This window comes from Hakea prostrata, chromosome 7 (genome assembly GCF_041222555.1).
Source record: "Hakea prostrata isolate BN-2017 chromosome 7, UWA_Hpros_2, whole genome shotgun sequence".
Lineage (NCBI taxonomy): Eukaryota > Viridiplantae > Streptophyta > Magnoliopsida > Proteales > Proteaceae > Hakea > Hakea prostrata.
Window position 1 is genome coordinate 14,662,728 of NC_142606.1, and position 26,966 is coordinate 14,689,693.

A 26,966-nucleotide genomic window follows, 5' to 3' on the forward strand; every position below is an offset into this window, starting at 1 on the left:
TGCCTTTTAGAAAACAAAAACTTTTGTCTAGAACAAATTATTGAATGGAAAATAAATCTGGTATATTTTAAAATGAAAATTGAGAACATTTTTAAAGTATAGGAATGAGAAAGAGTTTTCATAAAAAGAATGTATGTTTGTTATTACTATCCTCAATTTGTATTTAGGTTCTAAGTAGCTTGCGTAAAAATTAATAGAATGAGTTTTTTAACTGAAATTAAAAATATGTAAAAAGTCTACAATGAATTTTGGGAGTTTTTCTATTCTTAAAAAAAAAATTTAAATGAATATCAAACATATCAAAAAATTGAAATATCTCGAAAAATGAGAATAATGATTGATATCAAAAACACCCTAAGAGAGGGAACTGAACCCGTTTTTTTTTTTCCTTTGAATTAATCAAGAACAGTTAACCTTGAGAAATGGATCGTCAACCAACTCTTTGATTTTGTAATGGACAACTCCACTCCTGCCTTAGCTAAGGCTGCAACAGGGTCGGGTTTTTGCAATCCCAAGCCCATTCCTTATAATCTAAGTTCATTTCCACACTCACCATAATTCAGGGCCAATGATTATTGTCCCTAATTCTAAGCCCTACAAGCCAAACAAAGCCCTTATCGCTAACCCTGATTGGCTCCTATTTGGCCCTATCTTTGTTCATGTTCCTAATTCATTGAGATCAAGCATCATGGACAAAATTAGGGCTAAGATTAAGGTTAGAATTAAGGTCAAGGCAAAAATTCAGGAACAGGTGAGGACAAGCCCAGCAGGCCACAAAGTAATCTTAGGCACATCCTTGGCCTTAACCCGCCCTCAAGGATTTGGGCTCAAGGCAGCTTAGGGTGGGCTGGTCAAAGCCATTAAGGCCAAACTTGCACCCTAGCCTCACCTGCAATTTTGTCAATTATCCAAGATATTAAATTTTTTAATTTCTAAATTAGTGGGATTTGAAGCCCATTTTGTTCCTAGGAGATCCAATGTTATAGCGGATCACTTGTCCAAGAAGGCATTCAAAGTTACAGCCCAACCGAATGGCCTAATTCCACTTATTGGCTTGGAGAGTTTTGCCCAGCCTCAGTTTCGGCCTCATTTCAATAAGATGTTGATTTCCTAAAATAAAAAAGTTCTTGCATTACAAAGCAACAAAAACTTCCATTGTTTGGTCTAGTTTTGGTTGGGTTGAGAGGATCAATCCATTTTAGAATTTAGAAGGCTCCGAATCCCAGCAATTTTGTTTTAGTTAATACGCAACACTGAGCTGCAAACAATGACGATGAAGCCACATCATCCAAAAGAGTAAAAACCGTTGATTAAACCCATGTGGTAGTTTGCTCCCAGTAGACCGGTTCGGCTCAACTAAGTTTCAAACCAAACCGGTTTGCTGGATGAACCGAAGCATTTCTGAATGCCAAATCGAGGGAAAAAGCCCTGTTTTTTGTTCTTCTTTATATAAGTGTTTCACTGCCAACAAAGAGGATCCGGATCCTCACCCCGTCGCTATCCCGACGGATTCCTGACCACACAAAACGTGGGGCCTACAGGTATAATTTTTTTTTTTTGTGTTTTTTCCAAAAGTGTTTTCACTGTGGGCCCCACTGCTTTGTATGGTCAGAAACCGCCGGGGGAGCACTCGGAGGAGCTGATCCGGACTCAACAAAGAGCTGATCAGAGTAGTGTTCCTCCAGTGACTCACTTCAACGTTCACCTCTCTCAGTCTCTGCTGCCCTGAAAAATAGCAGAACCCAAAGGCAGTCAAAATGGAGTTGCAACACGTGAATTACCGGAAAACCCAGCACCAGCGAGCAAGTCGCCGATAAACCGTGGTGCTCGCAAATACGCTCTCAGCTGTGCGACCTTAGCTTCCATGTGTTCAAGTTTACTGGGTTATGGTGGGTATTTAATTTACTCTTCTTGATTTAAGAATCTTCAGCAGTTCAACAACCATTAAATGAGTTAACCAACTTCTCTTACTTTGATGTTGCTCAGATTATGGGGTAATGACTGGAGCAGCAATATCGATGACCTTCATTTCTCTTTACGAAGCTATTACCATTTGTGGAAGCTTTTTCTTGTTCGCCGGAATAGCAGTGGTGGCCTGGATCTTCTTCTATACATTTCCACCGGAGACACAAAGGAAGACCTTGGAGGAGATGGAGGTTGAGCCGAACCGGTGTACCGGTTTTACATCTCTTAAAACAAGCAAATTGTCACATGAGTTCAATCGACTGGTTATTATTCTTTTGGACGACATGACTGCCTTAACTTCTCTCTTGCAGGGATTCAATGAACTGTTTCAAGTTCAGTATCACTGGTTGAGTATCTTCGCAACAAAACCTACCAATGTAATGAGTCAACCAGGGAACCATGGAATCTTTTGTCCCCTTCTGGATTAATGCAAAACTAATAGGTTCATTAGTGTAAGACCCAAGACCCAACAAATATTTAAAATGAAAATGTCAACCATTTCTTCTCTACAAGTGCAAATTTTCGCAGTCTCCAACTTCTTTTGTTTTTGGGTAAATATGTAAAATGAGTATCCACTGCTCAATAAGGTCTGCACGTTGCATCTAACATATAATGAGTAGGTTTCATCTTGGATCATTAATTTTAAATCCTTATGGAGTCGAAAGCTTAAACGTATAAAAGAAATATTCTGTAGTTTTCGATGTTGATTGTACCTTGATTCTTAAAGGAAGAGATGAACAGAGTTCTCGAGATCCTCTTCTTGTTGCTTTTGCTTCTTCAACCATCTTCTTCTCATCCCTTATGTACTGACTCAAGTGAGTATCTCTTATTTCTTCTTTGAATTGGTTTTTTCAATTTATTTTATCTACTTTCAAGCTGCATTCTAAGTTCCTGTAATTGTAACAGCGGCACCCATTCCTTCAAAGACTCATCTCACCTTCTGTCCTTACAATGGGAGTATCTGCTGTAACTCTGCCAAGGATAGGCAGTTGCACAGACAGTTTTTGTCAATGCAAATCTCAGATCAATCCTGTGCTTCTCTTATGCAATCGATTCTCTGTGCTGTAAGTCCTCTTTGCAGACTATTTTTGAAAATGATAACTATAAAGCTTTCAGTAACTCTGAAGTTCCTGGGTACATTAGTTGCTGGTTGCAGGAGATTATCTAATTAGCTGTTGAAAGCCTTCATTTAATTTAAATTTCTTTTCTCAGAACAGCAACTCACATTATAATGTTAGCAAAACGTAAAGAGCTCCAAAATATAATACATCAAGCCATGTTTCCCATTTTCATATGTAAAGTTAGTTCCCAGGGCAGAGCAGATATACTGATCAATTCCTATGTGTTATATATGATCTGTTTGTATGGCATCCTTCCCTATTTGTAATAGTAATTCAGATTTACATGGTCTGTCTGCAGTCTTGCAATCCATTCTCTGCGGAACTATTCACAGTTGAAACTGGAATTCGAAAAGTTCCTGTCCTATGCAACTCCACCATGTCACATGGTTCAACCCAATCAAAGAGTTCTGCATCAAATGACTATTGTGGAACAGTATGGGATACATGCAGCAATGTGACTATGTTAAATTCCCCTTTTGCTTCAGGAAGTAATTCCACCAACTCCTCTAAACTAACTGACTTTTGGTCATCAAAAAGTGAATTCTGCAACTTATATGGCGGTGCATCTAGTAGTGAATCGGTATGCTTCGCTGGAGACCCAGTTTCACTTGAAACTACTGAAATTCTACCTCCTGCTCCAAATGGCCTTTGCCTGGAACAAATTGGGAATGGCTCCTATGTCAATTTGGCTCCTAATCCTGATGGCTCTGATAGCATGTTCTTGTCTGACCAAAAAGGTAGAATTTGGTTAGTAACAGTCCCTGAGATAGGTTCTGGGGATAAGCTAGAAGTGGATGAATTGAATCCATTTCTAGATATATCCGATCAAGTGCATTCTGAAAACGAATTTGGGATGATGGGTATGGCATTTCATCCAAACTTTGGGCAAAATGGCCGCTTCTTTGTTACATTCAATTGTGATAAGACACAATGGTCTGGGTGCTCAGGAACATGTACATGTAACTCAGAGGTGAACTGTAATCCTGCTACCCTTGGTCTTGATAATGGCGCCTTCCCATGCCAATTCCATACTATTGTCTCAGAATACAGTGCTAACAGCACCAGTGCAGAGCTGCTCTCCTTGGTATTATACATGCCTTCTTCCTGCTCCTATAGGATATGGTATTATATTCACAATTTCCCACGTTCAGGAGATTGTTGTTATTGATTTCTATCTTTATTTTGTTTCCCAGGCACAAACAAGTAGTCCCAGAGAAGTAAGAAGGATATTTTCCATGGGCCTTCCATATAGAGAACATCATGGTGGCCAGATTCTCTTTGGACCAGAGGATGGATATTTATACTTTATGATGGGAGATGGTGGAGGTGATAATGATCCCAACAATTTTGCCCAAAATAAGAAATCTATTCTTGGGAAGATTATGAGACTTGATGTCGATAGTGTTCCAAGTGAGTACAAATGACTCCTAAGATTTAGATGTTTTGTCTTCTTGTTACAACCATCAAATTCCTGCATTCACCTTTCTCCATCAGCAGTAGCAATTTCTGCAATGAAGTGAAGCACATAAACAGAAAATCTTCGAACACTCTTTTTGCTATCTTAACTGCAAATTCAGCTGTTACCAGTAAAATATGTTTTCCATGTATTCTTTACGATTGGTCTTTCCTCTCCCCTTCTTCTTATGAAACAAATAGTAGTTCATCAGAAAATTTTATCTACTAAAGAGTCATCTCGTTGCACTTCCTAGACCATTATATAGTATTCAATTTCACTCTGGCTTACCAATTCCCAGGTGCAAAAGAAATGGCTGAACTTAATCTATGGGGTGATTATACTATCCCGAGCGATAACCCATCTTCTGAAGATCCCCAGTTGCGACCTGAAATTTGGGCCATGGGGTTCAGAAATCCATGGCGCTGCAGTTTTGATGCAGAAAGACCTTCCTACTTTATGTGCTCAGATGATGGCGTGGTGAGAGATTAGTTAATTTTCTTGCAACCATCTGTAGCCAATAGAAACATTTTCTCTATTGTCATTCATCTGGTTCTGTATTTGTCCATCTTCTAGGAACAAATATTTATTGTTGCAACATGGAAATCTTGCAGACTACCACTGAAGAGGTGAACCTGATAACGAAGGGAGGGAATTACGGCTGGCGTGCCTATGAGGGCCGCTCTCTTTTTAATCCATCGAAGTCACCTGGAGGAAATACATCACCCACATCAATAAATGCTACATTTCCTGTACTGGGATTCAGCTTCTCTGAGGTAAATAAAAATGATGGATCAGCAGCTATCATAGGTGGCTTCTTCTATCGATCTAAGGTTGATCCGTGCATGTATGGAAGGTTAGTTCAATTGTTCCTCTCATATTCAATTGGTGTTTTCAATTGTAAATCTCTCTGCACAGTGCAACATTAATATGGAAACCACCTTAAAAGTAAGACCAGAGGAGCAAGAAATTATGAAACTATAATTCACTCCCTTCAAACCCTCGTGCTTGTTTCTGGTTGAAATTTGACAGTAAAGCTAGCAGAGTTCAATGTTCTCAGTTCAAGATTGGCAAGTTACCATCTGAAAATAGTATGAATGATTCATGAATCATAATATACCTTACCTTATGCAACTTAAGCATCAATGGAATTGCAGGTACTTGTATGGAGACTTGTATGGTTCTGCTCTTTTTACGGGTATCGAAACTCCAGAGAATAGTGGAAACTTCACCCGTAATCAGATTCCCTTCAGTTGTGTTCATGATTCACCGATGAAGTGTGGCTCCACAGCTGATGGCATCCCTGATTTGGGTTACATACTCTCATTTGGGGAGGACAATGCAAAGAATATTTATCTTCTAACCAGCAATGGTGTGTTCAGAGTTGTTCAACCAAGTCGCTGCAACTATGCTTGCCCAAAGGAAAATGTTGTAGCAGGAAGTCCGGCACCCAGTCCCTCTTATTTCTCATCTGGGAATCAGTTAAAAAGACAACCTCAGGGTCCCTCTTATTCCCCATCTGGGAATCAGTTAGGAAGACAACCTCAGGGTCCCTCTTATTTCTCATCTGGGAATCAGTTAAGAAGACAACCTCATGTTCTGGAAGTTTTCTTCTCTTTGATGTTGCTTATGCTTGGTTTTATGTAGTAATGTTTCTCCACAATTTATGGTTCAAAATGCAAGGAAAGGAATGCTATATTCCATGATGGAGTTTATCCATGTGATCAGACTGAGCTAACTCACATCTGAGATACAAATTCACCTTCAGCTTTACAGAACATCCATTCCAAGGGTAAGAACGGTTATTTTGCTAAAAAGAAACACTGCATTTTTGCTTTGCAGAAATTTTTTGACACCTCCAGGCCCTTCATGAACCAAGAAACCTTGCTGCAAAATAAAAATATCACCAATTTCTCCATGAAAACCATCCTATCCTCTCTGCTACTCTGAATATCATCTTTGCAAGCTTGAACCCTCTACAGCTTTTATTTCTATCCACCTGAAACCTTAATCTATGCAACCCTAAACTCTAAAATGTCAAAACTTGAACTTAAAATTTTAAATCCCCCCCTTCACATAAATACAGCTACAACAATAAGCCTTGTCCCAACTAAATGTGGTCGGCTACATGGATTCTTGCCTTCCAATCAGTTCTGTTTGAGGCCATGCTAGATACAAGTTGCCAGAATATAGCACTCGATAAATCTGCGACTCATTTCGTCAAAGATAAGTTAGAAAAGTGGCCAGAATTTGCTGCTGCCATCACCATCAACATTTCAGTGGCCATTGCCATCCATGGAGGAGGACAGGTTAAAAGGACGGAAGTGAAGAGGGTGAGTTGTGACAGAACTAGTGCATCAGAAGGGAGAAATGAACCAGTTCCACTCAAGGGTGATGGGAATGTGAAACTGAGGGCTAAAATAAAATGTTGACAAATTAACCCCCGGGAGTATGGGGTGGGGAATGCTGCCCCAAGATGTCAGCCAAAAAATCCCTAAAAAAAAAGGGGAGGGGATAAGAGAACACAGGAAGGACCTGCATCAAACTAGTGTAGCAGACAGAGACAAACCCTCAATCACAGTGAATAACAAATAACCAAATGGAGTAACCCCTGGATTTTTATCCAGTCCATTTCTTTGTGGATGTGTGACATGTCCTTACATCACATCAAAAGGTTGAGGTTACGTTTACAAGATTAAAATAATAATAATAATAATAATAATAATAATAATAATAATAATAATAATAATAATAATAATAATTTAATCAAAACCATTTGATGTGACTTGTAAATGTGTTACACGTCCACAAGGAAATGGACTGCATAAAATTCTAGTAAACCTCCATGCTATCAGCTGCCCAACAACTACAGATTTAAAGTGGAAGACTCCCCAACAAAAAAAAAAGGTGAAAGGAAGCCTAGGAATTTGGAGAATCCGAGATTACAACATTGCTAAACTCCTTCAACTTATTCAAAAGGTCTGTTTTTAAAGAAAATTCCATGAGTTAAGGTGGATACTCGTACCTTCTCAAAAGGACTCTATTGTACTGCCACACTCTCGTTTAACCCTCCTAGCACCTTGTTCTCAATTGCTGATGGCTCTAACATCGTCTGGCCTGACCTCCGGCATCCTCTGAGTATTATACCAAGTAATGGGTGCTACAACAATCTACTCTTCCAATATTCCCAACGACACCTCCTTCACCTTCATTGTTGGCAGATCATGGACTCCCCTCCCCGTCTTCATTACCATGTAGCCCCTCTTCCCCCACCCTCCCTCAAATAAGCTTCTCAAGCTACCCTCCAAGCAAAGTACCTTTTCTTTTAGCTTGGCATCACGTTTGATCCCTCCCCAAGTTCCATTGGACCAATCTTGTTTGTTTCAAGAGGTGTATCCCTCATCAACTTGCATTACTTTGAGAGCCAGCTCACTCTGCCTCCCCACCCAATCTCTCCTTCTCAACCACTCCATCCTACTGCGCCTTCTTACATCTTTTGGCCTATGGATGAAGATACTCCCTACCTCTTCTTCATTGCCCCTTTACTAAGCCTATCTGATCCCTTGCCCATACCGCCATTTGCCTTCCAATAGATGACCCCAACCTCTTGATATTCATTGCCATTGGCTCATCTCCTCATTTGGGGGATCTTCAATTGCTAATCATATCATACTTCTATATAAAAGTAAAACTTCAAATCAGTTATGGTAAATTTTTCATTGAACCAAAATACTCTTCCTCCATAACAACACATGTTATCCTCATCAAACAAACTCTTTCAAGCCAACCCCGTGTAATATTCGTTGAAACACGGCACCAATCAAACGTCCCACCTATCATTAATAGGTTCTCTCAAGAGTTACACCTCTTCAACTAACACCCCCTTACCTCAAACCTTATGCCTCTTTGCCCATCTCCCTTATTGTTCTCCTATAAATATTATTTACAACCAAAAAAAATCTAAATGTATTTCATCCCACCCCAAAATTCAGCCCAATATTTTATTTTCAAAAAACACCTCCAAAAAATCATATCATGCTACTATATAAAAGTAAGACCTCAAATTAGTTATGGCAAATCATTCATTCAACCAAAAGACCCTTCCTTTAAAACAACTTACCTTTTCCTCATTGTACAAAACCTTTCAAGCCACCCTAAATAATATCCATTGAATCACGCTACTAATGAAATGCACCACATTTTCTTAACTAGTTCTTTCAAGAGGTATGCCTATTCAACTAATAACACCATTACCTCAAACCTTATGTCTCTTTGCCCAAAAAAATTTCACTATATTTCATCCAATCCCAAAGATCTCCCCCCCCCCCCCCCCCAAAAAAAAAAATCTATTTTCAAAAAAAGAGAACAGGTAATTCTTAAACAATTACCACATCAATCAACATTACAATAAAAGAAAAAGAGATAATTCAACCTCAGCCTTTAATTTATTCTCCTTAAAGAAAACGATATTAAAATTATTTCAAGTAATAACAAAACCACATGAAATTTTCCTAGTACTACTAAAAAGCTATTCTTTGGTGCTTGTATCTCTCACATCCAGATGGAGCAAATCTTACACTGATGGATTGTCAAATCTATATATTTACACCAGATTTGAAGAGTCATTCATGAAGATATTAATTCCAAGCTCTCCCTTCCCCCACACACACAAACAATGCCTTGACAGTGTTGTTTTGTCCCCTCCCATGTCACCTTGATCTTGGATCGTCTCCTCCCCTCTCCCTCCTCTCTATCCTTCTCTATCTCTTTGTATCTTCTTTGTTCCCCTTCCAGGTTTGTATATATTTTTTATTCACCCAAAAAAATAATAACCCCTCGAAAAAAACTGTAAATAACCTTCAAGACTGCACAAAGGATAATTAACACAGCAGGCTCATACAATTCTGGAAGACATAGTATTGTCATATTATCTACAAGAGACAGACCTTGGCACGATGGTAGATGGACTATAGCTGTAACCTGAGAGGTCAAGGCATTGAAATAACCTCTCTACAAAAATTTCTTGGACTCTGCTTGTGTGCATCAGGTTCGCCCTTTATCGTACTCTCCACAAATGAAATTATACCCAAAAAAGTGGGCAATGCTTTGCAATAGTCGGAGAACAAGAATGTAGAAAGATCTTGTCAGTGTGCCTCAATGGAAACTTTTGCCGACGGACAGCATGAGATTATATTTTACAGCATCGGCCACAGAAAAGCATTTTTCTATTCTACCCATCTTCCCTCAACACAGAGGATAAGAATGTTCTGTTTTGCTGTTTTATCCACTTGACTTGGGGATTCTCAAGGAAGAAGGCAATGAGATCAAAGAATGAGAAAGGTACGAGACCTTAATCAAACAGGCTCGATGAAAACAAAATGAAAGAATCAGCTCCCCTCTTCATCCATTTTATAGACAGGTTTTTGCCAAATCTTGGTGTTCTTCTTTGGATCATCTGTCAAACTGAGATCTGCATCGTCTTCTTTAAATGTTCTAATGAAAGTTTTTGCTCCAGTCAAAATTAGCCTCTCTATCATAAACAATTGGTAATTGTTTTCAACTACTGGATCCAATATGCTGCTGTAGTTCGATGAATATGCCATTCTGTACCTGTATAAATTAGTGCAGAACCTTGAAATTAATCTCAACATATGTGCTTGCATAGATAAGCTATTTATACATAATGTATAAAAGCAAGAAATTCAGAGAGTAATATAAGAAACAGAATTAAACCAAAATGAATATATATACATAAGAAACAGAAGGTACACAAAATGGTCTCTTCACAGTTGAAAAGGAGAGAGAGGCAGGAAAAATAAGAGAAAAAAAAAGTGTGAGAGAGAGGGGTGAGGGAAGGTTAAATTAACCATTTACAGTCTTCCCTCTCATGCCCAGAGTGAAATTCAACCAACCTGTGACAAAATTACGGCAAAATGCAAAGCTTACAGAAAAATACCTCACAGAGAGCAAAGAAAAGAATCCTGGAGTTCTCTCATTTGAAGCAATGAACAGAGTTCGTCCTGGGGCCACCCACTTTTCAATTCTCCGTAGGATAAACTCAGGACGGGTATCCCTGTCTAGATGAGGGTGGAGGCTTCTATCAACACCAAATCTGTCTTTTCTGGTTTTTATCTTATCTCCTCGACGCACATGGACAGCATCATAATCACCAAGAAGGTCCTTAATCTGGAGAATAAATATAGCTTAAGAAATGAAACATTTAATAACAATAGCAGTAGATAGTTAGACCCCACACTTAAATCAATGCCAAAACATGTATACAAAAATGTAATACCAACAATGAAACCATTATCGACATCAATCAATGTATAAAAAAGGCAATATGTCAACAAGCCACACCACTATTTCAACAAGTCAATAAATTCAAGATCACTGTTAGGTTCATTCTGAACATATTTCAGTTCACAAAGTTAAAAGAATGATAAAGAAAAAAATTCTTTACATTTTTCTTTACAAAATTAGGAATTTGATCAGGTGACTCATACTCAAAAAAATATTAGAAAGTGCAAGGAGGCACTGACTTTATTTAGAAAAGAAAATAATAAAAGCAGATTTAATCAGCAAGCAGATGCTGCATATGGTGGCTATTGCCAGTTTAGGTCTTCATCACGATTACCCAATAAGTATGAGGGTTAGTCACATACTAGATCATTATTTAATGACATCACCTACTCATTCTCAGTCCCCAGTTCCACAGAGCATAATCCAATAGAAATGACTAGATGAGTCCCATGTCGAGTCGTATGAGACGATGATGACAGGGCGGACCCCCGGAATAAAGTCGATTTGATAGACATAAGATGAAACAGAGTTAGATGTGAAAGAGGGCGTGAACGGGATTATAAAGATAATAACATAACAATACGGGCTGAATAGATCTTCACAACAGAGGCACTATGATGAAGAAATTGAAAGGACAATATGAGGGAATTGAAAATAACAATGTAACACCCGGGCTTCACACCTCAAGGTGGATCGATTGGATCGAACACCAACCTACCTTGATCAAACACAAGGAGTCTCCATAGCATGGTGGTAGATCTCGTGAGATATCCTCGCTATCCCGAGATAACGAGACAACATGGGAGGAGAGAGTTGAGAGATGGGAGATCTCGACTTGCCATCTCGCGAGATCTTGCCAATATCTCGGCAAGATCTCGCCAAAAGTGATATTTCCAACAGTTTAGGGGGTTTAAAAAACCCCCTGTCTCGCTCGAGAGAGGCATATCTCGACTCTCTTGAGCCTCTCTCGAGCTGCAAGGGCATTTTTAGCCAGAATTTGTAGGAGATTCAACTTCAAAACATCATCAACTCATCTACAACAGCAGATTCAAACATATTTCAAGTGATCTTCAACAAATGTAAGATTTTCCCCCAAATTTGAATTTTTTTCAAATAGAAGGTTCTACAATGGGTGTATGAGTGTGGTATAAATATATGTTGATGATCAAGCTTTGATCTACACTTTCATGAAAAAATTATAATTTTCTGTTATTAAATTTTTTTTTAATTTTCGTATTTAAAAAATATAGTCTAAAAATTTAAAATTTAAAATTGTAAAAAAAATACTTATGATATAAATGTGATTATCACTTATGTTAAACTACATTTAGAGGGCTACAATCCCATGTATTCATATTTTGATTATCATGCTTGCTGTATTTATTTTTATTTTTTTATTTAAATAATTAAATAAAAAATTTATGAAAAATAATATTTTATTAAAAATTTATCTTTTTTTTTTTTAATGATGCTTATATTATGTAGTTTATTTTAAAAATATAAAAATGTTTGTTTGAGCATTGTATAAATGTTATCTTAGAACAAAGTGTGTGTTTTGTTGTTTAATAAATTGTTTTTACATAAATAATTATAAAAAATAATATTTTATTAACAATTTTATCTTCTTTTTTTTTAAATGATGCTCATATTATGTAGTTTATTTTAAAAATACAAACATGTTTGAGCATTGTATATATGTTATCTTAGAACAAAGTGTGTGTTTTGTTGTTTAATAAATTGTTTTTACATGTTTTTATGTATCTAAAAATTATTTTAATGATTATTTGGGAACATTCAAGTATGTATTTCGGACTTTCAGTGTTGTACATTTGTATCTTAAATGGCAACTAGTAAGAGTGGTGGCATTGGTAGTGAGACTCAGGACATTACTTGGCAACATGGGGATCCACTGACTGCCGACAAGAAAAAATCCCGATGCAAGTATTGCCTCAAGACTTTGAATTTTGGTGGTTCAACCAGATTAAAGCAACATTTGGCTGGTGGCTATAAAGATGTTTCCAAGTGCCCCAAGGTTCCTTATAAAGTGCAAAAAGCAATTGCTGATGATATGGCACAAAAGGGAGGAGTCAGTGCTGTCTAGACCTTTTCTTGATGTTGATGAGGAGTCAAGCAACGATGAAGAGAGGAGGAGGGTTATGGGTGTTGAGTCACGGGCAGAGTGGAGACAGATGAAGGTTGCAATGGAAGCTAGCAAGCAGTCCTTACATGTTGCGAATGTGAGGCAATATGAACAGACAAGGGGAGGAAGTGGTTCGGGGTCAGGGGCATCCATGCCACCTAGACATAGTTTTCAGGGAACTGAGAGGACCGAAAGGAGGAAGACTAAACATTATGATGCCACATTTGACCAAGACCCCTCCCTCTTCAAGCATCAAGACATCTATCAAATAAGCATTCCATATATGTTTGCTGGAGGAAAAGAAGGCAGTAAGGAGGAGGAGGAAGCTAGGTTTGCAATCAGCAAATTCATGCTCTACAACAACATTGCAGCCAATGTAGCCAAAACACCATACTATCAAGGGATGATCAATGCAGTTGCTAGGGCAGGTGTAGGGGTTAAAGGCCCAACAGCTTGGGAGGTAATGAATAAATATTTCCCAAAGGTAAAGCAGAAGGTGGATGAATACATTGGTTCATTAAAGGAAAAATGGAGTACATATGGTGTTACTATGATTGTATTACTGTGATGGCTAATGGATGGACTGGTCCTACTAAACAGTCCATCATTAATTTCATGGTGAGCTGCAATGGAAAGACATCCTTCTTTAAGTCAGTGGATGTCTCAGATAAAATCAAAGATGCTAACTACCTTTACAAGCTTCTTAGGGAGGTGGTCCTCATGATAGGGCCAAAGAATGTTATCCAAATTGTCACAGATAATGGTGCTAACTTCAAAAAAGCTGGTAAAATGTTGATGAAGAAGAAAAGTAGCAGGATCCACCTCTTTTGGACACCATGTGCAGCACATTCGATTGATCTTATGTTGAAAGACTTGGGGAAAAGAAAGTCAATCAATATTGTGGTTGAGAGGGCTAAAAGGGTAAGTAATTTTATTTATAACCATGGTTATGTGCTAAAGATGATGAGGAACCACGGTAAGGGTGATCTAGTCAGACCTGGATTGACTAGATTTGCCACCGACAATGTAGCTCTGAAAAGCTTCCAGAAAAAAATGATGGATCTACGGCACATGTTTGCAAGTGAGGAGTGGTTTGGTTGGTGTGGATCTAGCCATCATGATGCAGTACTATCCCAACAAACCATTGTTGATGATTCCTTTTGGAGGCAACTGAATAGGACACTGGGCATTGTAGAGCCTATTGTGTTTGTTTTAAGGATGGTGGATTCGGAGAAGAAGCCCACAATGCCCCACATACATGCTGCCCTCGAGCAAATGAAAGAGTTGGTTAGAGATGCTGCCCCTAGCTCCTTCAAATCTTACAAGAGGATCATCGATAATAGATGGGAGGCGCACTTGATGCATCCATTGCACTTGGCTGGTGAGTCATTTTTAAGTCTTTAAGTTTTTGTTGTATACTTTAATTTACATTCTTAATTTGTTATAAGTTATATTATCACTTATAATTTACAAACAAGTAAACAACCAAATCACTAACCAAATTTTTTATTTCCACAATGCAAGCTTACTACCTCAACCCAAAGTACCATTACAAGAATGATCTGGGGCTTGATGTAAGATTGATGAATGTGGTGCAAGACATGGTGGAGAAACTTGTGTCAAATCCCTCATGCAAGGGACAATTAATGGAGAGGTGAGAACTTATTCAATTGTTTCTTCAACTTCTTGCATTAGTGCATTAAACATATACATAATTCAATAATTGAAAATTTGGTGTACAGATCAGGGATGCCTCTAGGAGTTTTGGAAAGCCTTCTGCAGTTGCAACTAGGCAAAAAATTGATCCTGGTAAATAGTCCATTACTATAAGTCATTAAGTCTATAACTCTGTAAATGATAACTGATAAGTTATATAAATATTAAGATTTACTTGCTTAATGCATTCTTATTTTTGGTTATGCAGCTGATTGGTGGGTGCTAAATAGAACTAGTGCACCTAATCTCAGGGACATAGCAATTAGCAATTAAAGTACTATCACAGACTTGCTCCTCCTCTGGTTGCGAGAGGAACTGGAGCACCTTCTCGCTCATCCATAGTAAAGTACGGAACAAATTGGGGAGTAAGAGGCTCGAGGACTTAGTGTATGTGCATTACAACATGAGATTGAGAGTAGGGCACATACAAGATGATATAGATGACAACAATCGTGAACCGATTGAGTTGAGTGATATATTCCACGAGCCCCCCGCAGAAGATGAGGAAGATGATGCCATATATCAATGGGTCGGGGATCGAGGAGGCCTAGTGCTAGATGGGCCAAGAGGGCAGCCGGATCCTACCATTGCTGTTGCTATGGGCCCAGATGTTGTGGCAGAGCACGTGTCTTCTGATGAGGGTCAAGCTGCTGTAGCAGCATCAGAAGGACCAACTGTATCATTTGTGGAGCCACCTAGTCGACTTGAAACAACTGAGGTGACAACTAGTGGAGGGGGTTTAGATGATGCCAATGATACCAAAGGGCCAAGTGGCAACAGCCACGAGCGGAGGGCGGGAGGTGCGGTGAAAGAGCGCAACAAGGGAGTCACCCTACGGTCCGAGCATCCGACACAGCGAGCCAGTCCCCTATCTCTCGGACTTATGCTAGGAGACAAACCGGGGCAACGAGATGATGCGGCATGCATGATCTGAATGAACATGGGAAGCTGAGCCAGATCATGGTCACGGGATTCCAACGAAAGTTGGACACGCCGCATCGGGTACCAAATGGGGATCACGCCGGGTCGATTACATGGGTATTCTTCTATGGAGGTCATGCTATTCCTCAAGACGCACCGAGAGTACACAATGGGAGTGAAGGTGGGTTGCGAGTGGTTTGAAACCCTACCCACATGCTCACAACAAAGAACAACAACAACAAGCCTTCACCCACCGACGAGACGGTATCCAGTGTATTCCTCCGATCGACATGAAGACATACGGCCATATAAACCGAATGGACAACTACGGATGGGTGACTGAGTCAAGTGGCCACGTCAAAATCATAATGGACGAGGATACTCTTATAGTCTGTAACTTGTAAGTTGTAACTACAAACTTGTTACCTTGTCTCTGACTCTGACCGGATCTGCGGCTGGACTTGGAGGGAATTAGATTGTAAACTAGAATTATGATTTATGACTACAAAAGTCTAAAACTTCTTATGGTTGTAAAAGAAGACATTAGATTTAACAAAGAGAAAAAAGGAAGAAAGAAAGAGAAAAAATAGAAGGTAACAGGAAGAGGGGGGGGTAAGGCACAAGGGCAAGAGGCAAACCATTGTGGTGGCGAGATCTCGCCATCTCGATCGAGATCTCGCTTTTTCATAGTGGCGAGATCTCGCTCTCCCACCATGCTCCATAAAGAAGGAATGCTAACAAAGCAATTTGATTTCAATAGATGAGTTATCTTCACCTCTTACATAAGTCTCTTTATATAGCATTCTAAAAAGACAAACATTAATGGTAACATCCAACCACTAGCTAACACCACCTACCTATTAATAACTCAACCACTACCTAACTCTTTGACAAAGAAAAACTCTTTTGACAATGAGTTCTTTTATTTTCAAACCACATCCCCATTTTATTGACTTTTCAAAAACTAGACTTGGGTTTAGGTCTAGACTATGAAGTTCAACATATATGGGCTAACTTTAACCCATTAAACAGGTCATAGCCCATGAAAGCCATGGGCTGATTTGGGTGATAGCTTTAGGCCTTTGATGGGCCTGAGCCAATGGGCTTTTTCTTTCTTAAATATGTCTTCAATTCTGCATCAACTCTCCCGGCTTGAAAACATTCGTCTCCGACAAATGAATGAATGACATGTAACGTTCATACAAATCGGGATCGTGTTTCTTGAAATCATCAGCATGAATCCAAATACTATCATGCCGTGGACGATTCTTCCATTTGACAAGGAAAGCATGGTATCTAGTGCCACGACGAGTGGTTTTGTAAGAGTCATCCAAAACCTCCTCAATGATGTCAATGATTGGTGACTTGAGTTGGGGCAGCCTCAAAATTTGTTTAGTGTCTCCATCATCAGAGTGGTGTCCTACATAAAGATGTAAGTCAACCACGTTGAAGACATTGCTTATGTTCATTTCTTCTGGTAGCTCGAGTACATAAGCATTTGGTCCAATGCGTTTCAACACCTTGTATGGACCCATCTTCTTTGGATGGAGTTTGTTGTTGACCCCATGTTGGAACCTTTCTGAGTTGACATGAACCATCACCATGTCTCCCGGTTGAAACTCCACATATCGTCGATGACGATCTGCTGTAGCCTTATAGACATCATTGCCAAGAGCTATTCTTCAGCAAACATCAACATGTACCTCTATGATATGGCGATGAAACTCGTCAGCCTCAATACTCACGCGTGCTTGTGGTGGTAGTGGAATGAGGTCTATAGGCTGTCGGGATTGAACTCCAAGTAGAATTTCAAAAGGAGTACGACCTGTCGTACAATTAACTGAGCTGTTGTAAGCAAACTCAGCTATGTCAAGTATGGACGGCCATGTCTTCTCATAGTCATGAACCAAACACCTCAATAAGATTCCCAAGCTTTGATTCAACGTCTCTGTCTGCCTGTCAAGTTTGTGGATGGAATGTGGTTGAAAACTATTATTTTGTGTTAGTTTTCAGCCACAATGTCTTCCAAAAGTAGCTCGCGAACTTGACGTCACGATCTAAGACAATGCTACTTGGTAACCCATGTAGTCGTACAACCTCCTTAAAGAATATCTTTGCAATGTGAGATGCATCAAAGGTCTTGCGACATGGTATAATGTAAGCCATCTTTGAGAAACGATCAACCACAACCATGATGGAGTCATATCGCTCTTTTGTTGAGGGTAGCCCAAGTACGAAATCCATTACTAATATCAATCCAAGGTGCATAAGGAATTGGTAATGGTGAGTACAGACTTGTATTTTACTTGGTTCCCTTGGCTAGCTGACAGACTCTGCACCTCTTGATTACATTATCAACATCCTTTGCAATATGAGGCCAATAATACCGATCGGTAACTTGTATGATAGTCTTATCCCTGCTGAAGTGACCTCCCAAACCTCCGCCATGCAGCTCCCGTATGATGTGATGTCGTAGGGAGGAATTTGGAATGCATAACCGAGTTCCCAAAAACAAATACTCATCGTGAAGTGAGTATTTATGATGCTGCCTACCTTGCTGTAACTCCTTGTATGGCATGCTGAAATCTTCGTCAAATGCGTACTCATCACGTATCTGATCAATGCTAATTGCATGTGCTGAGAATGTGCTAAGAGTAAGTACTTTTCGGCTCAATGCATCAGCCACTGTATTCTCTTTTCTTGCTTTGTAATTCATTGCGAACACAAACTCTTGTAGATAAGCAACCCATTTAGCATGCCTGTTGCTAATCGACTTTTGTGAATGTAAATACTTGAGGGCCTTATGATCGGTATAGAGAATGAACTCTTTGCCGATGAGATAATGTCTCCAATGGCGTAACACCTGGACAACAGCATACAGCTCTAGATCATATGTCGAATAGCGTCGCTTGGCATCATTGAGTTTCTCGCTATAGAAAGCGATAGGGTGCCCTCCTTGCATCAATACACCTCCTAGACCAATATGTGAGGCATCAATTGCTACCTCAAATATACGGTCAAAATCTGGCAAGCGAAGTATTGGAGCCTTTGTCATCTTTTGCTTGATTAGATGAAAGGCTTTGGTTGCCACTATTGTCCACTTGAACTCACATTTGCCTTGCTTCAAACACTTGGTAATAGGTGCCATGACTGCACTAAAGTTCCGAATGAATCTCCTATAAAACGATGCAAGTCCATGAAAACTACGAACCTCGGTGATTGTCTTTGGTGTAGCCCAATCTGTTATACTTTTTATCTTCTCTGGATCAGCTTCAACCCCTTGCGACGAGACAATAAAACCAAGGAACACAACCTTTGGCAACATAAAGGAGCATTTCTTGAGATTGATGTATAGCTTCTCAAGGCGAAGCACTCTCAAGACTTGCCGTAGATGATCAATGTGATCGTCTGGATGCTTGTTGTAGATCAATATATCATCAAAGTATACGACCAAAAATCGACCAATAAAAGGACGGAGTACCTGTGTCATCACCCTCATGAATGTACTAGGTGCATTTGTCAGACCAAAAGGCATGACTTTCCATTCGAATAGTCCATCCTTGGTCTTGAACGCAGTCTTCCACTCGTCTCCAAGCCGAATACGAATCTGATGATAGCCACTTCTAAGATCCAATTTAGAAAAGATCTTAGCCCCGGATAGCATGTCTAACATGTCATCAAGCCGCGGTATAGGAAACCTATACTTGACTGTAATCTTGTTGATTGCTCTACTGTCCACACACATGCACCATGAGCCATCCTTCTTTGGAGTCAGTAATGCTGGTACAACACATGGACTTAAGCTCTCCTGAATGAATCCTTTATGTAGCAACTCATCCACCTTTCTTTTGAGTTCATTGTGCTCTGTTGGGCTAAGGCGATAAGCTGGTAGGTTTGGTAACACCGAACCCGGTACCAAATCAATGGCATGTTGAATATCGCGCATAGGAGGTAGCTCATTAGGCAACTCATCAGGAACCACATCAGAAAAATCAGAAAGTAACTCTTTGATGGGTGGAGGGACTGTCACCTCAGGTGGAGGCGTGACTTCCCTTGTAACAAGAGCCAATACCAACCCTGTATCATGGCTAGTGTGAATGAACTCCTTGTGAGGAACAACCAACAACTTCTTTTGCGGTATGAACAACAACTTTTGTGCTTCATTGGTCCCCTTTTGGTTAGTCCTCAAGGACCTCCGCTGACGCATTTCAGCTGGGACATTGACTGGGTGGAGGACAGTATGAAGTCCTTTGAACTTGAATACACACTGGTTTTTCTTCCCCCCGACCATAACATCATTATCATACATCCATGGTCGACCAAATAGAACATCAGTAAGATGCATAGGGATTACATCACACCATACCTCTTCCTCATATCGATGGAGCTTCAGTGGTACGGAACACCGTTGATTTACCTCCAAAGTATTCCCATTCAACAAGGATACCCGATATGATTGAGGGTGCTTCTCCACCTTCAAGTTTGCTTTCTTCGCAAAGGTGTCTGAAGTAACGTTGACGCAGCTCCCACTGTCAACTATCACCAAAGCGGTATTATCTCTGGACTTCATACAGCTGTAGAAGATACAATTGCGCCACCAGTCCTCTCCTTTGGTTTCAGCCACCAAGATGCGGCTTACTATATGAATGTCATAAGCATCATCCTCATCATATGCAGCTCCGTCATAGTTACCATCATCGAGCGGGTATGGGAATAGATCAAGATCTTCTTCCTCTACTAAATTTTCTATCTCAACAACAACATTAATCTTTTGATGGTGTGGGCAATATTTAGCATAATGTCCAACCTCTTGATAGTGAAAACATTGTGCTTGGCTGCCACTAGTCATAGGAGCCTTGCCCTTATCTTGTCGGGTAGGAAATGTGGGTTGAGTAGGGGTGGTTGTTGTAGGTTTTGGTGCTAGGAAAATTTCACCTAGCCTCCCCGGCTTGGTATCCAAACCTTTTGTTGTTGGATGCCAATAATTCTCCGCACGTAGGGCCTTTTCAAAACAATCCCACACGTTCTCTAAATCCACAACGCCAATGGCCCTATTGATTTCAGGCCGTAAACCCAATCTGAAACGTGATAAGATTTGGATCTCCCTCTCTCGAATTCCTGTACGAGAAGAAAGAGAGTCAAATTGTTCCATATATTCTGCAATTGACAAGTTCCCTTGACGAAAAGAATTTAACTTGTCTTGTAGTCGCAATTAAAAAGTAGATGACAAGTACTTTTCTCTCAGTTCTTCCTTCATTTCCTCCCATGTAGTAGGAGCTTTACCACAATCTTCCAATTCATATTCGCGAGTTCTCCACCATTCACGTGCAGCTCCAACTAGCTTGGTACGTGCTAACTTCATCTTTCGTACCTCCAATAGTTCATACCAATCAAAATAGTCATCCAACGCTGCCAACCAATCAAAAAAGACTTGAGGATCATGCTTACCTGAGTATTCTTTGAGTTCAAGCTTAACCCTATGAGAGTCACCAACATGCTTATTGAATGTAGGTTGTTCTCCAGCAAAATAACTTCGTAGGTGCTCCTCAAAAGTTGGTTGCACAACTGGAATCCTTTGGGGTCCTCTCCCCATATTTCTCCCAGTAGGAAAATTGGCTACAGAATGAGCTGGATGGAATTCTTCACCAAGTGGAGGGTGAGGAACATGAGTAGAGGCAACAACTCTGGCCTCCATTTCTGAGAACCTCTCATCCATTTGCTTCTGGTTCGCAGTGATTTGGTTGCTTAGTTGTTGAACCATCTCCATCATTGCCGCCATAAGATCAATATCCAATCCATAAGTTTCACTCCCTGTCATGGCTCATGATACCAAATAATGTAGTACTGTATTTGATTGATCAAAACAGTAGCCAAATAGGACCTTTCACAGGGAATAAAGTTCAGATTTGATAAGACTTAAGATGAAACAGAAGTTAGATGTGAAAAAGGGTTGAAACTAGAATGGTATTATAAGGATAATAACATAACAATACGGGCTGAATAGATCTAGCGGGGGAACGATGAAGAAAGAAAGGACAAAGGGAAGAGAAAACAAGCAACACCCGGACCACACGCAGGTGGACAGGACGAACACCAACCACCTGACAAACACAGAGCTCCATGAGAAGAGCTAACAAAGCAGATCATAGATGAGGCTCACCCACATAAGCCTAAGCACTAAGAGACAAACAAAGGTAACACCAACCACAGCTAACACCACCCCAAATAACTCACCACACCAACCGCAGGAAAACCCGACAAGAGCACAACCACAGCCCATCCGACTCAAACAGACGGGCAGGCGACGAAGCACAAAGGGCAACAACCCACAAACAGCCAGCCCAGAAAGCCAGGGCGAGGGGAAGGGCCGAGGGCCGACCCAATGGGACCCAAAAGCCAACGCACACCGACCGGGGGACCCCAAAGCAGACAAGAGGCAGGACCCGGACAGGCCGGGAGGGAAGAGAAGAAGGAAGAGAAAACCAGGCAAACGCGGGACCAAGGACACACAAGAGAGGAGCCCCGAGCAAGCAACACAAGCACAGCAGGACAACCGGGAGGCCCAAGAGGGGGGGGGCCAAGCCAGCAGGGGCCCACCCAGCAGGGGGAGAGGCAAACCGCCGGGGGGGGGGACGAGAGGGGGGACCACGGAAGAAGAGAAAGCGGGGGGAGAGGGCCGCCACCCCCCAAACAGCCCAAAGCAAGCCACGAGCCGGCAGAGGACCCAGCCAACCGGGGGACCAAAGACCAAGGAGGCGGGGCAGGGGGGCCCACCGACGGGGGGGGGGGGCAAGCGGACCGAGACAGGGGACAGGCAAACACCCCGCCAGGGGGGGAGGCCGGCGGGGAGACGAGCGGCAAAGACAAGAGCAACCACCCACAGGAAAGCCCGCGGGGAGCCCAGGCAAAGGGAAGAAACGGGGGGACAAGGGACACCCAAAGAAAGAAGGGGGAGGACGGCCGGGAAAGGAGAAGGCCGGAAGAGGGGCCCGAGAAAGGAGGGGGGGGAGGGGGGCAAGGAAGAAAAGGAGAGAGCGGGGGGAGAAAGAAGAAGGGCGCGCCCGGGGGGGGAAGAGGAGGCCCCGACACCAAGGCGCGGGGGGGGGGGGGGGGGGGGGGGGCGGGAGGGCCGCCGGGGCCGCACGGGCATTGGGGGAGAGCCGGGCCCGGGGCGGGCTCCCGCGGGGGACGGAGGCGCGGGAGGGCGCCCGGGGGCCCCGGGGGGGGCGGGGGGAGGCGGGGGGGCTCAGGCAAGTAAATAACTGGTTAAATGAAGATCTCTTTTTCTACAAAACATGGATTTTACTTTTACCATTTTAGTAGTATAGGAAGTATAAGATATTTTGTTACTAAATATGGGTTATATATTCACTACAGTACAGTTCAGTCATATATAAACAAAAAGTTCAAAAGCAACAAGAACTTATTATGGCGAGAAGCTATAATTTAGATGGAGTACAAGAAGACAAAAGAGACTGTCCCAAGCATAGACACAAAAATAATGACCCAATAGCTACAAATTGGGAAAGGTTCACAATCACAAGTACAAATGAGATCCATCAACTACCAAGGTAACTCATCAGCAAAGCTACAGGCATTATGTTTCTTCATTGAAGAATGATATTTCTGGAAGCACCAAAACATCTAGCTCCTTCAGTCATGAAAGACAACTTACAGGCAATCAGCAGAAACTTGGAAATGGCTTTCACAGGTAACATTCTGAAATGAGTGGGTGTCCAGATCTGGAAATTCACATTTTGCTAATTTAGGTCCTTCTATATACTTAAACTGTTTAATAAAACCAAACCTTGACTAACCTCAGTTCTCAATAATAAGATTCTGGATAACTACTGAATAGAATATCTCTAAAGCCCTGAAGGGGTTATTTTATGCCTGATGGCGAAGTCTTTGTCACACTTTTGGGATACCAACCGACTGACTCTTTAATTTACAGCATCCCGAAAGTGGTTAATCACAAGATTTTGGATGTTTTCCCTAAAAGTTCAAATTATGCTCACTCGCTTCCTACGATCCAGCCTTCTCCGGGCCGATGCTTCTCACATTCATCATGTGTCCATCAGGGTCTATAACTAGGTTTTCGCGCTTAACTTGACATTGCCCCGCTTGCTGCTTGCTGGTTTTTCCATCATCCAATCCACAACAAATCGAATGAACGAAAATTTATAAGAAATAAACATGAAACAAACCCAACTAAACTGAAAACTTTAGCATTAATAATACAGTACCAAATCAATTTCATTTGTTAAAATAGGATTGGACCGGCAGTAAAGCAAAAACCTAACAGCAAGGTTCAAAAGAACAAACGACCATAGGACCAAATACACTATGCTTGATTATATCAACTCCTGAATTAGAACTTCAGAGTTGGTTTCAAGATAACACACCTTGTCTGCGGCATCTCTTAGCTTCTTAGCGGCCATTGAAGGAAGAAATGAGTATGGCAGCATTACAGCACTATGGTTTTTTCGATCTTTGCACTCCATAAACCTGGTTGGTTACCATAATCAAGGCCAATTAAAGAATTAGCAATGTTTTAGCATCTTAGAAAGTAATCTACAATCTATGAAGGCATAGGGAGAATAAACCGACTCTTGTCACAGCCAGAGTTCTGACAATCATCAGCATAACAAGTCTACAGAAAGCACCATAACCACCACAAGTGACACGTCAGTCAGTTGAACATAATTGGGTACACCTTTTTAGAACAGGCCACTTTGATAAACTTATCAGGAGAACCCAAAAATCTATTAGCTAACAGATTCGGAAGGGGTACAAATTTGGCAGGTAGATCCTAAGTCCCCAGCTCAAAAGTGAATTACAGCACACACAGGGTTTACCACATGAGAAAAAATTGATTTGAAAACTCAGGATTATAGGTAACTGCAGAGTAGTGGTTGGTGACAACTTGCGGTTGGCATGCACTGGTATATAAGGAGAAAGATGCAAATACATGAACTGAAACTTACATAGCAATCAACCAAAACCAACTTCTCTTTATCTGACAGTCTGAATTGCCACATCAATCTTCCAGGTGGAGCAACAAAGATGGGCCACCAGTACCTTGATAAGCATATCAAGGCCAGCCTACCCAAGTGAGTTTTTCCCAAATTAAAATTATAAGTTAAAAGTGTCAAAGTGACTTAAGTAACTAGAAGTTAATTAATTTTACCCAAAAAGAAGTAAGAATAAGTTAATTAATGATCATCAAAACTGACAACAAAATCAGTGATCTCATGTTCCAAGAGTCAAGATCTTGTAAATAGCCACAATCTAGCACTGATGTTCCAACAGTCAAGATCTTGTAAATAGCCACAACCGCTAGATTTTAAGGAAGGAACCATTAATACTTTACCATGAAAGAGGACTTGCAGTTCGATTGATCAGCAAGAAATTTGAATATTGTCTACTGCTCAGTTCAGTCCGGCTTATTCCTTCCACGTGAGTCGCGCCCCTTGCACCCAATTTCATACTTGTTATGAGTACCCGGTACCACATTTTTGACTTGTCAAGGATTACAGGCACGGTTTCAGATATCAAGTCCAAATCATACAAGGAATCCATAGAGCAGGAGCTAGCTGTCCATCTACCACATGATAAGAGAAAGCTTCAGATCCCAGAAAATGACCCACATCGAAGCATAGATTAAAAAAACTAAATAATGACTCCAAAAAGGAAAATATTCGAAAAAGGCTGCTCTTAATACAAGGTTCAATTCAGGATTTTAAAAAAATAAAGAGTGAAAGAGATTTCTGACGAAACCTACCCTTCCTCTAAACTCCCATTACTGAGTTGATGAAGGATTCCCTTCTTATTGTGTATTGCATTAATGCACATCCTCGAGGGCATAACGAGAGTTCTGCCACAGAAAAGAATATTAACTTTACTTACATGAAAAGGAGACGGGGAAAAAAATAAAAGGAAAACAGATACCTTAGGATCAGTAAATTTTTCTATTCTACATGCATTCAATGTCAATATCGAGCAGCTCTAACAAAAGTATGACTAAAATTCTACACAGTGGAAATAGAAACGGAAAATTATGGTCTTACGACGCAAAAAAAAAAGAATGTATAGTATGCGAACATGGAATGGGTTGCGATCTCTATTACTTCAGATCAAGCAATTAACTACAAGTCAAAAAGAGAATCCGCATGTTCCACTTAGAGATTTAAGAAATAGCAGTAAAGAGAAAGAAAACCAAAATCCTAATGGAGTTACCTCTTAAGGAACATGGCTTCTTCAAGAGCGCAACGCAAGCTAGATTCTTGATGACCCAGACCCTCACAAGAATCACAGTGTTTACCAGGGCAATCGATTCTGTCACCCCAGTATAAGTACTTCTCCAATACATGATGCCTGTGACTATTCTTCCCGAGCTTCCCTAGGGCTAGGGATCCTGCAGAAGAGAAGGAGTACCCACCAATAGAAATTGAAGCGGAGAGAAGGTAGAGAGACAAAATGGAAGCAATAGAGATGATTAGTATGATAACTGGAGATCTGGGTTTGTATTTATTGTACTTCGGATTCTTCTGAATCGCCATTGTTGTGGTTGGCGAGAGAAGAGTTTGAACAACACAGAAAGGAAAAATAAGCGAAAGCTGAAGAGCTTTGAGAGCCTGCATCTCACAGTGAACTGGTCCGATGGCAGTGCGGTAGCTCTCAACCCGGTTCATTTGACGGTTGAAGATACCTCGTTCGACCAGCTCGATGGACTGGGTTGATCTGATATTCCTATCTTTTGAGGAAAATTTCGTGTGGCGGGGTATATGTATAAATATGAAGTTTTTATTTTACATTCTAATACTTTTAGTTTTAAAATTTACAAAACCGAGCCCTTGGCTCAAACTCTATTCTAGCCACAAATTCAGAGGACGGAATATAACCATGGATTTCACTATGGATTGCCTTGAAAGCAACATGACCAATCTTATTCGATAATTGAAGTGAACATGAGATTTTCTCTTCAGATATAGAAAACAAAACAAAAGTAATCAAAAGTTCAAAGCCCTAAAAATTAGATCTTGCAAACATCTCAAAACCCAAGAGGGAGAGGAAGGATAAAAGTAAAAAACAACCAAACAAAGGAAACATGAAACCCTCCTGAGGTTGAGAGCCTATGATTCTCCCGAAACCCTAACGATGCTTCCTTGAATTCCTCATCGCTAGGCAATGATCATGAATCGAATTGCGTTATTTTTCTCAGTTCCTCTCTGGTGTAATGGCTTACCCTTTGCCGGTGGAGAACTCAACCAAGCAAATTTCTGAGGCAGCGACTATCCAATGGTTTCGTTCAACCCAAATTCGAATTAGGGTTCTCTCGAGATGG

The 26,966-nt window shown here is 40.7% G+C and overlaps 2 protein-coding genes across 3 annotated transcripts; one reads left to right on the top strand and one right to left on the bottom strand.

The window, feature by feature from the left end:
* Nucleotides 1-1,679: 1,679 nt before the first annotated feature.
* Nucleotides 1,680-6,530, top strand: LOC149010035 (HIPL1 protein-like). Of its 2 annotated transcripts, XM_089161978.1 has the most exons (8): nucleotides 1,680-1,889; nucleotides 1,987-2,780; nucleotides 2,872-3,029; nucleotides 3,385-4,170; nucleotides 4,280-4,496; nucleotides 4,841-5,019; nucleotides 5,154-5,395; nucleotides 5,697-6,530. In XM_089161978.1, the coding sequence occupies exons 2-8, from the start codon at nucleotides 2,699-2,701 to the stop codon at nucleotides 6,184-6,186; spliced, it is 2,154 nt and encodes a 717-aa protein (XP_089018104.1). In that variant the 5' UTR covers nucleotides 1,680-1,889; nucleotides 1,987-2,698; the 3' UTR covers nucleotides 6,187-6,530. The 2 variants fall into 2 exon arrangements, with proteins under 2 accessions (XP_089018104.1, XP_089018105.1); XM_089161979.1 differs by having other exon boundaries at nucleotides 1,680-2,780.
* Nucleotides 6,531-8,977: 2,447 nt separating this feature from the next.
* LOC149010036 (uncharacterized) lies at nucleotides 8,978-26,966 on the bottom strand. Its single transcript, XM_089163621.1, has 6 exons — nucleotides 25,859-26,966; nucleotides 25,404-25,496; nucleotides 24,993-25,223; nucleotides 24,025-24,127; nucleotides 10,496-10,725; nucleotides 8,978-10,149 (listed from the first exon to the last, which is right to left on the bottom strand). Exons 1-6 carry the CDS (start codon nucleotides 26,311-26,313, stop codon nucleotides 9,927-9,929), a joined length of 1,335 nt encoding a protein of 444 aa, XP_089019747.1. The 5' UTR covers nucleotides 26,314-26,966; the 3' UTR covers nucleotides 8,978-9,926.

Excerpts from the sequence above, each read along its gene's own strand:
- LOC149010035 (XM_089161979.1), top strand. The coding sequence starts at position 2,699 with ATGAACAGAGTTCTCGAGATCCTCTTCTTGTTGCTTTTGCTTCTTCAA. Across the intron at positions 2,781-2,871 it reads TCCCTTATGTACTGACTCAA|CGGCACCCATTCCTTCAAAG; the intron begins GTGAGTATCTCT and ends TAATTGTAACAG. Across the intron at positions 4,497-4,840 it reads TGATGTCGATAGTGTTCCAA|GTGCAAAAGAAATGGCTGAA; the intron begins GTGAGTACAAAT and ends ACCAATTCCCAG.
- LOC149010036 (XM_089163621.1), bottom strand. The coding sequence starts at position 26,313 with ATGAACCGGGTTGAGAGCTACCGCACTGCCATCGGACCAGTTCACTGT. Across the intron at positions 25,497-25,858 it reads GAAGCCATGTTCCTTAAGAG|AACTCTCGTTATGCCCTCGA; the intron begins GTAACTCCATTA and ends TTTCTGTGGCAG. Across the intron at positions 10,150-10,495 it reads TTTTCTTTGCTCTCTGTGAG|GTACAGAATGGCATATTCAT; the intron begins GTATTTTTCTGT and ends TAATTTATACAG.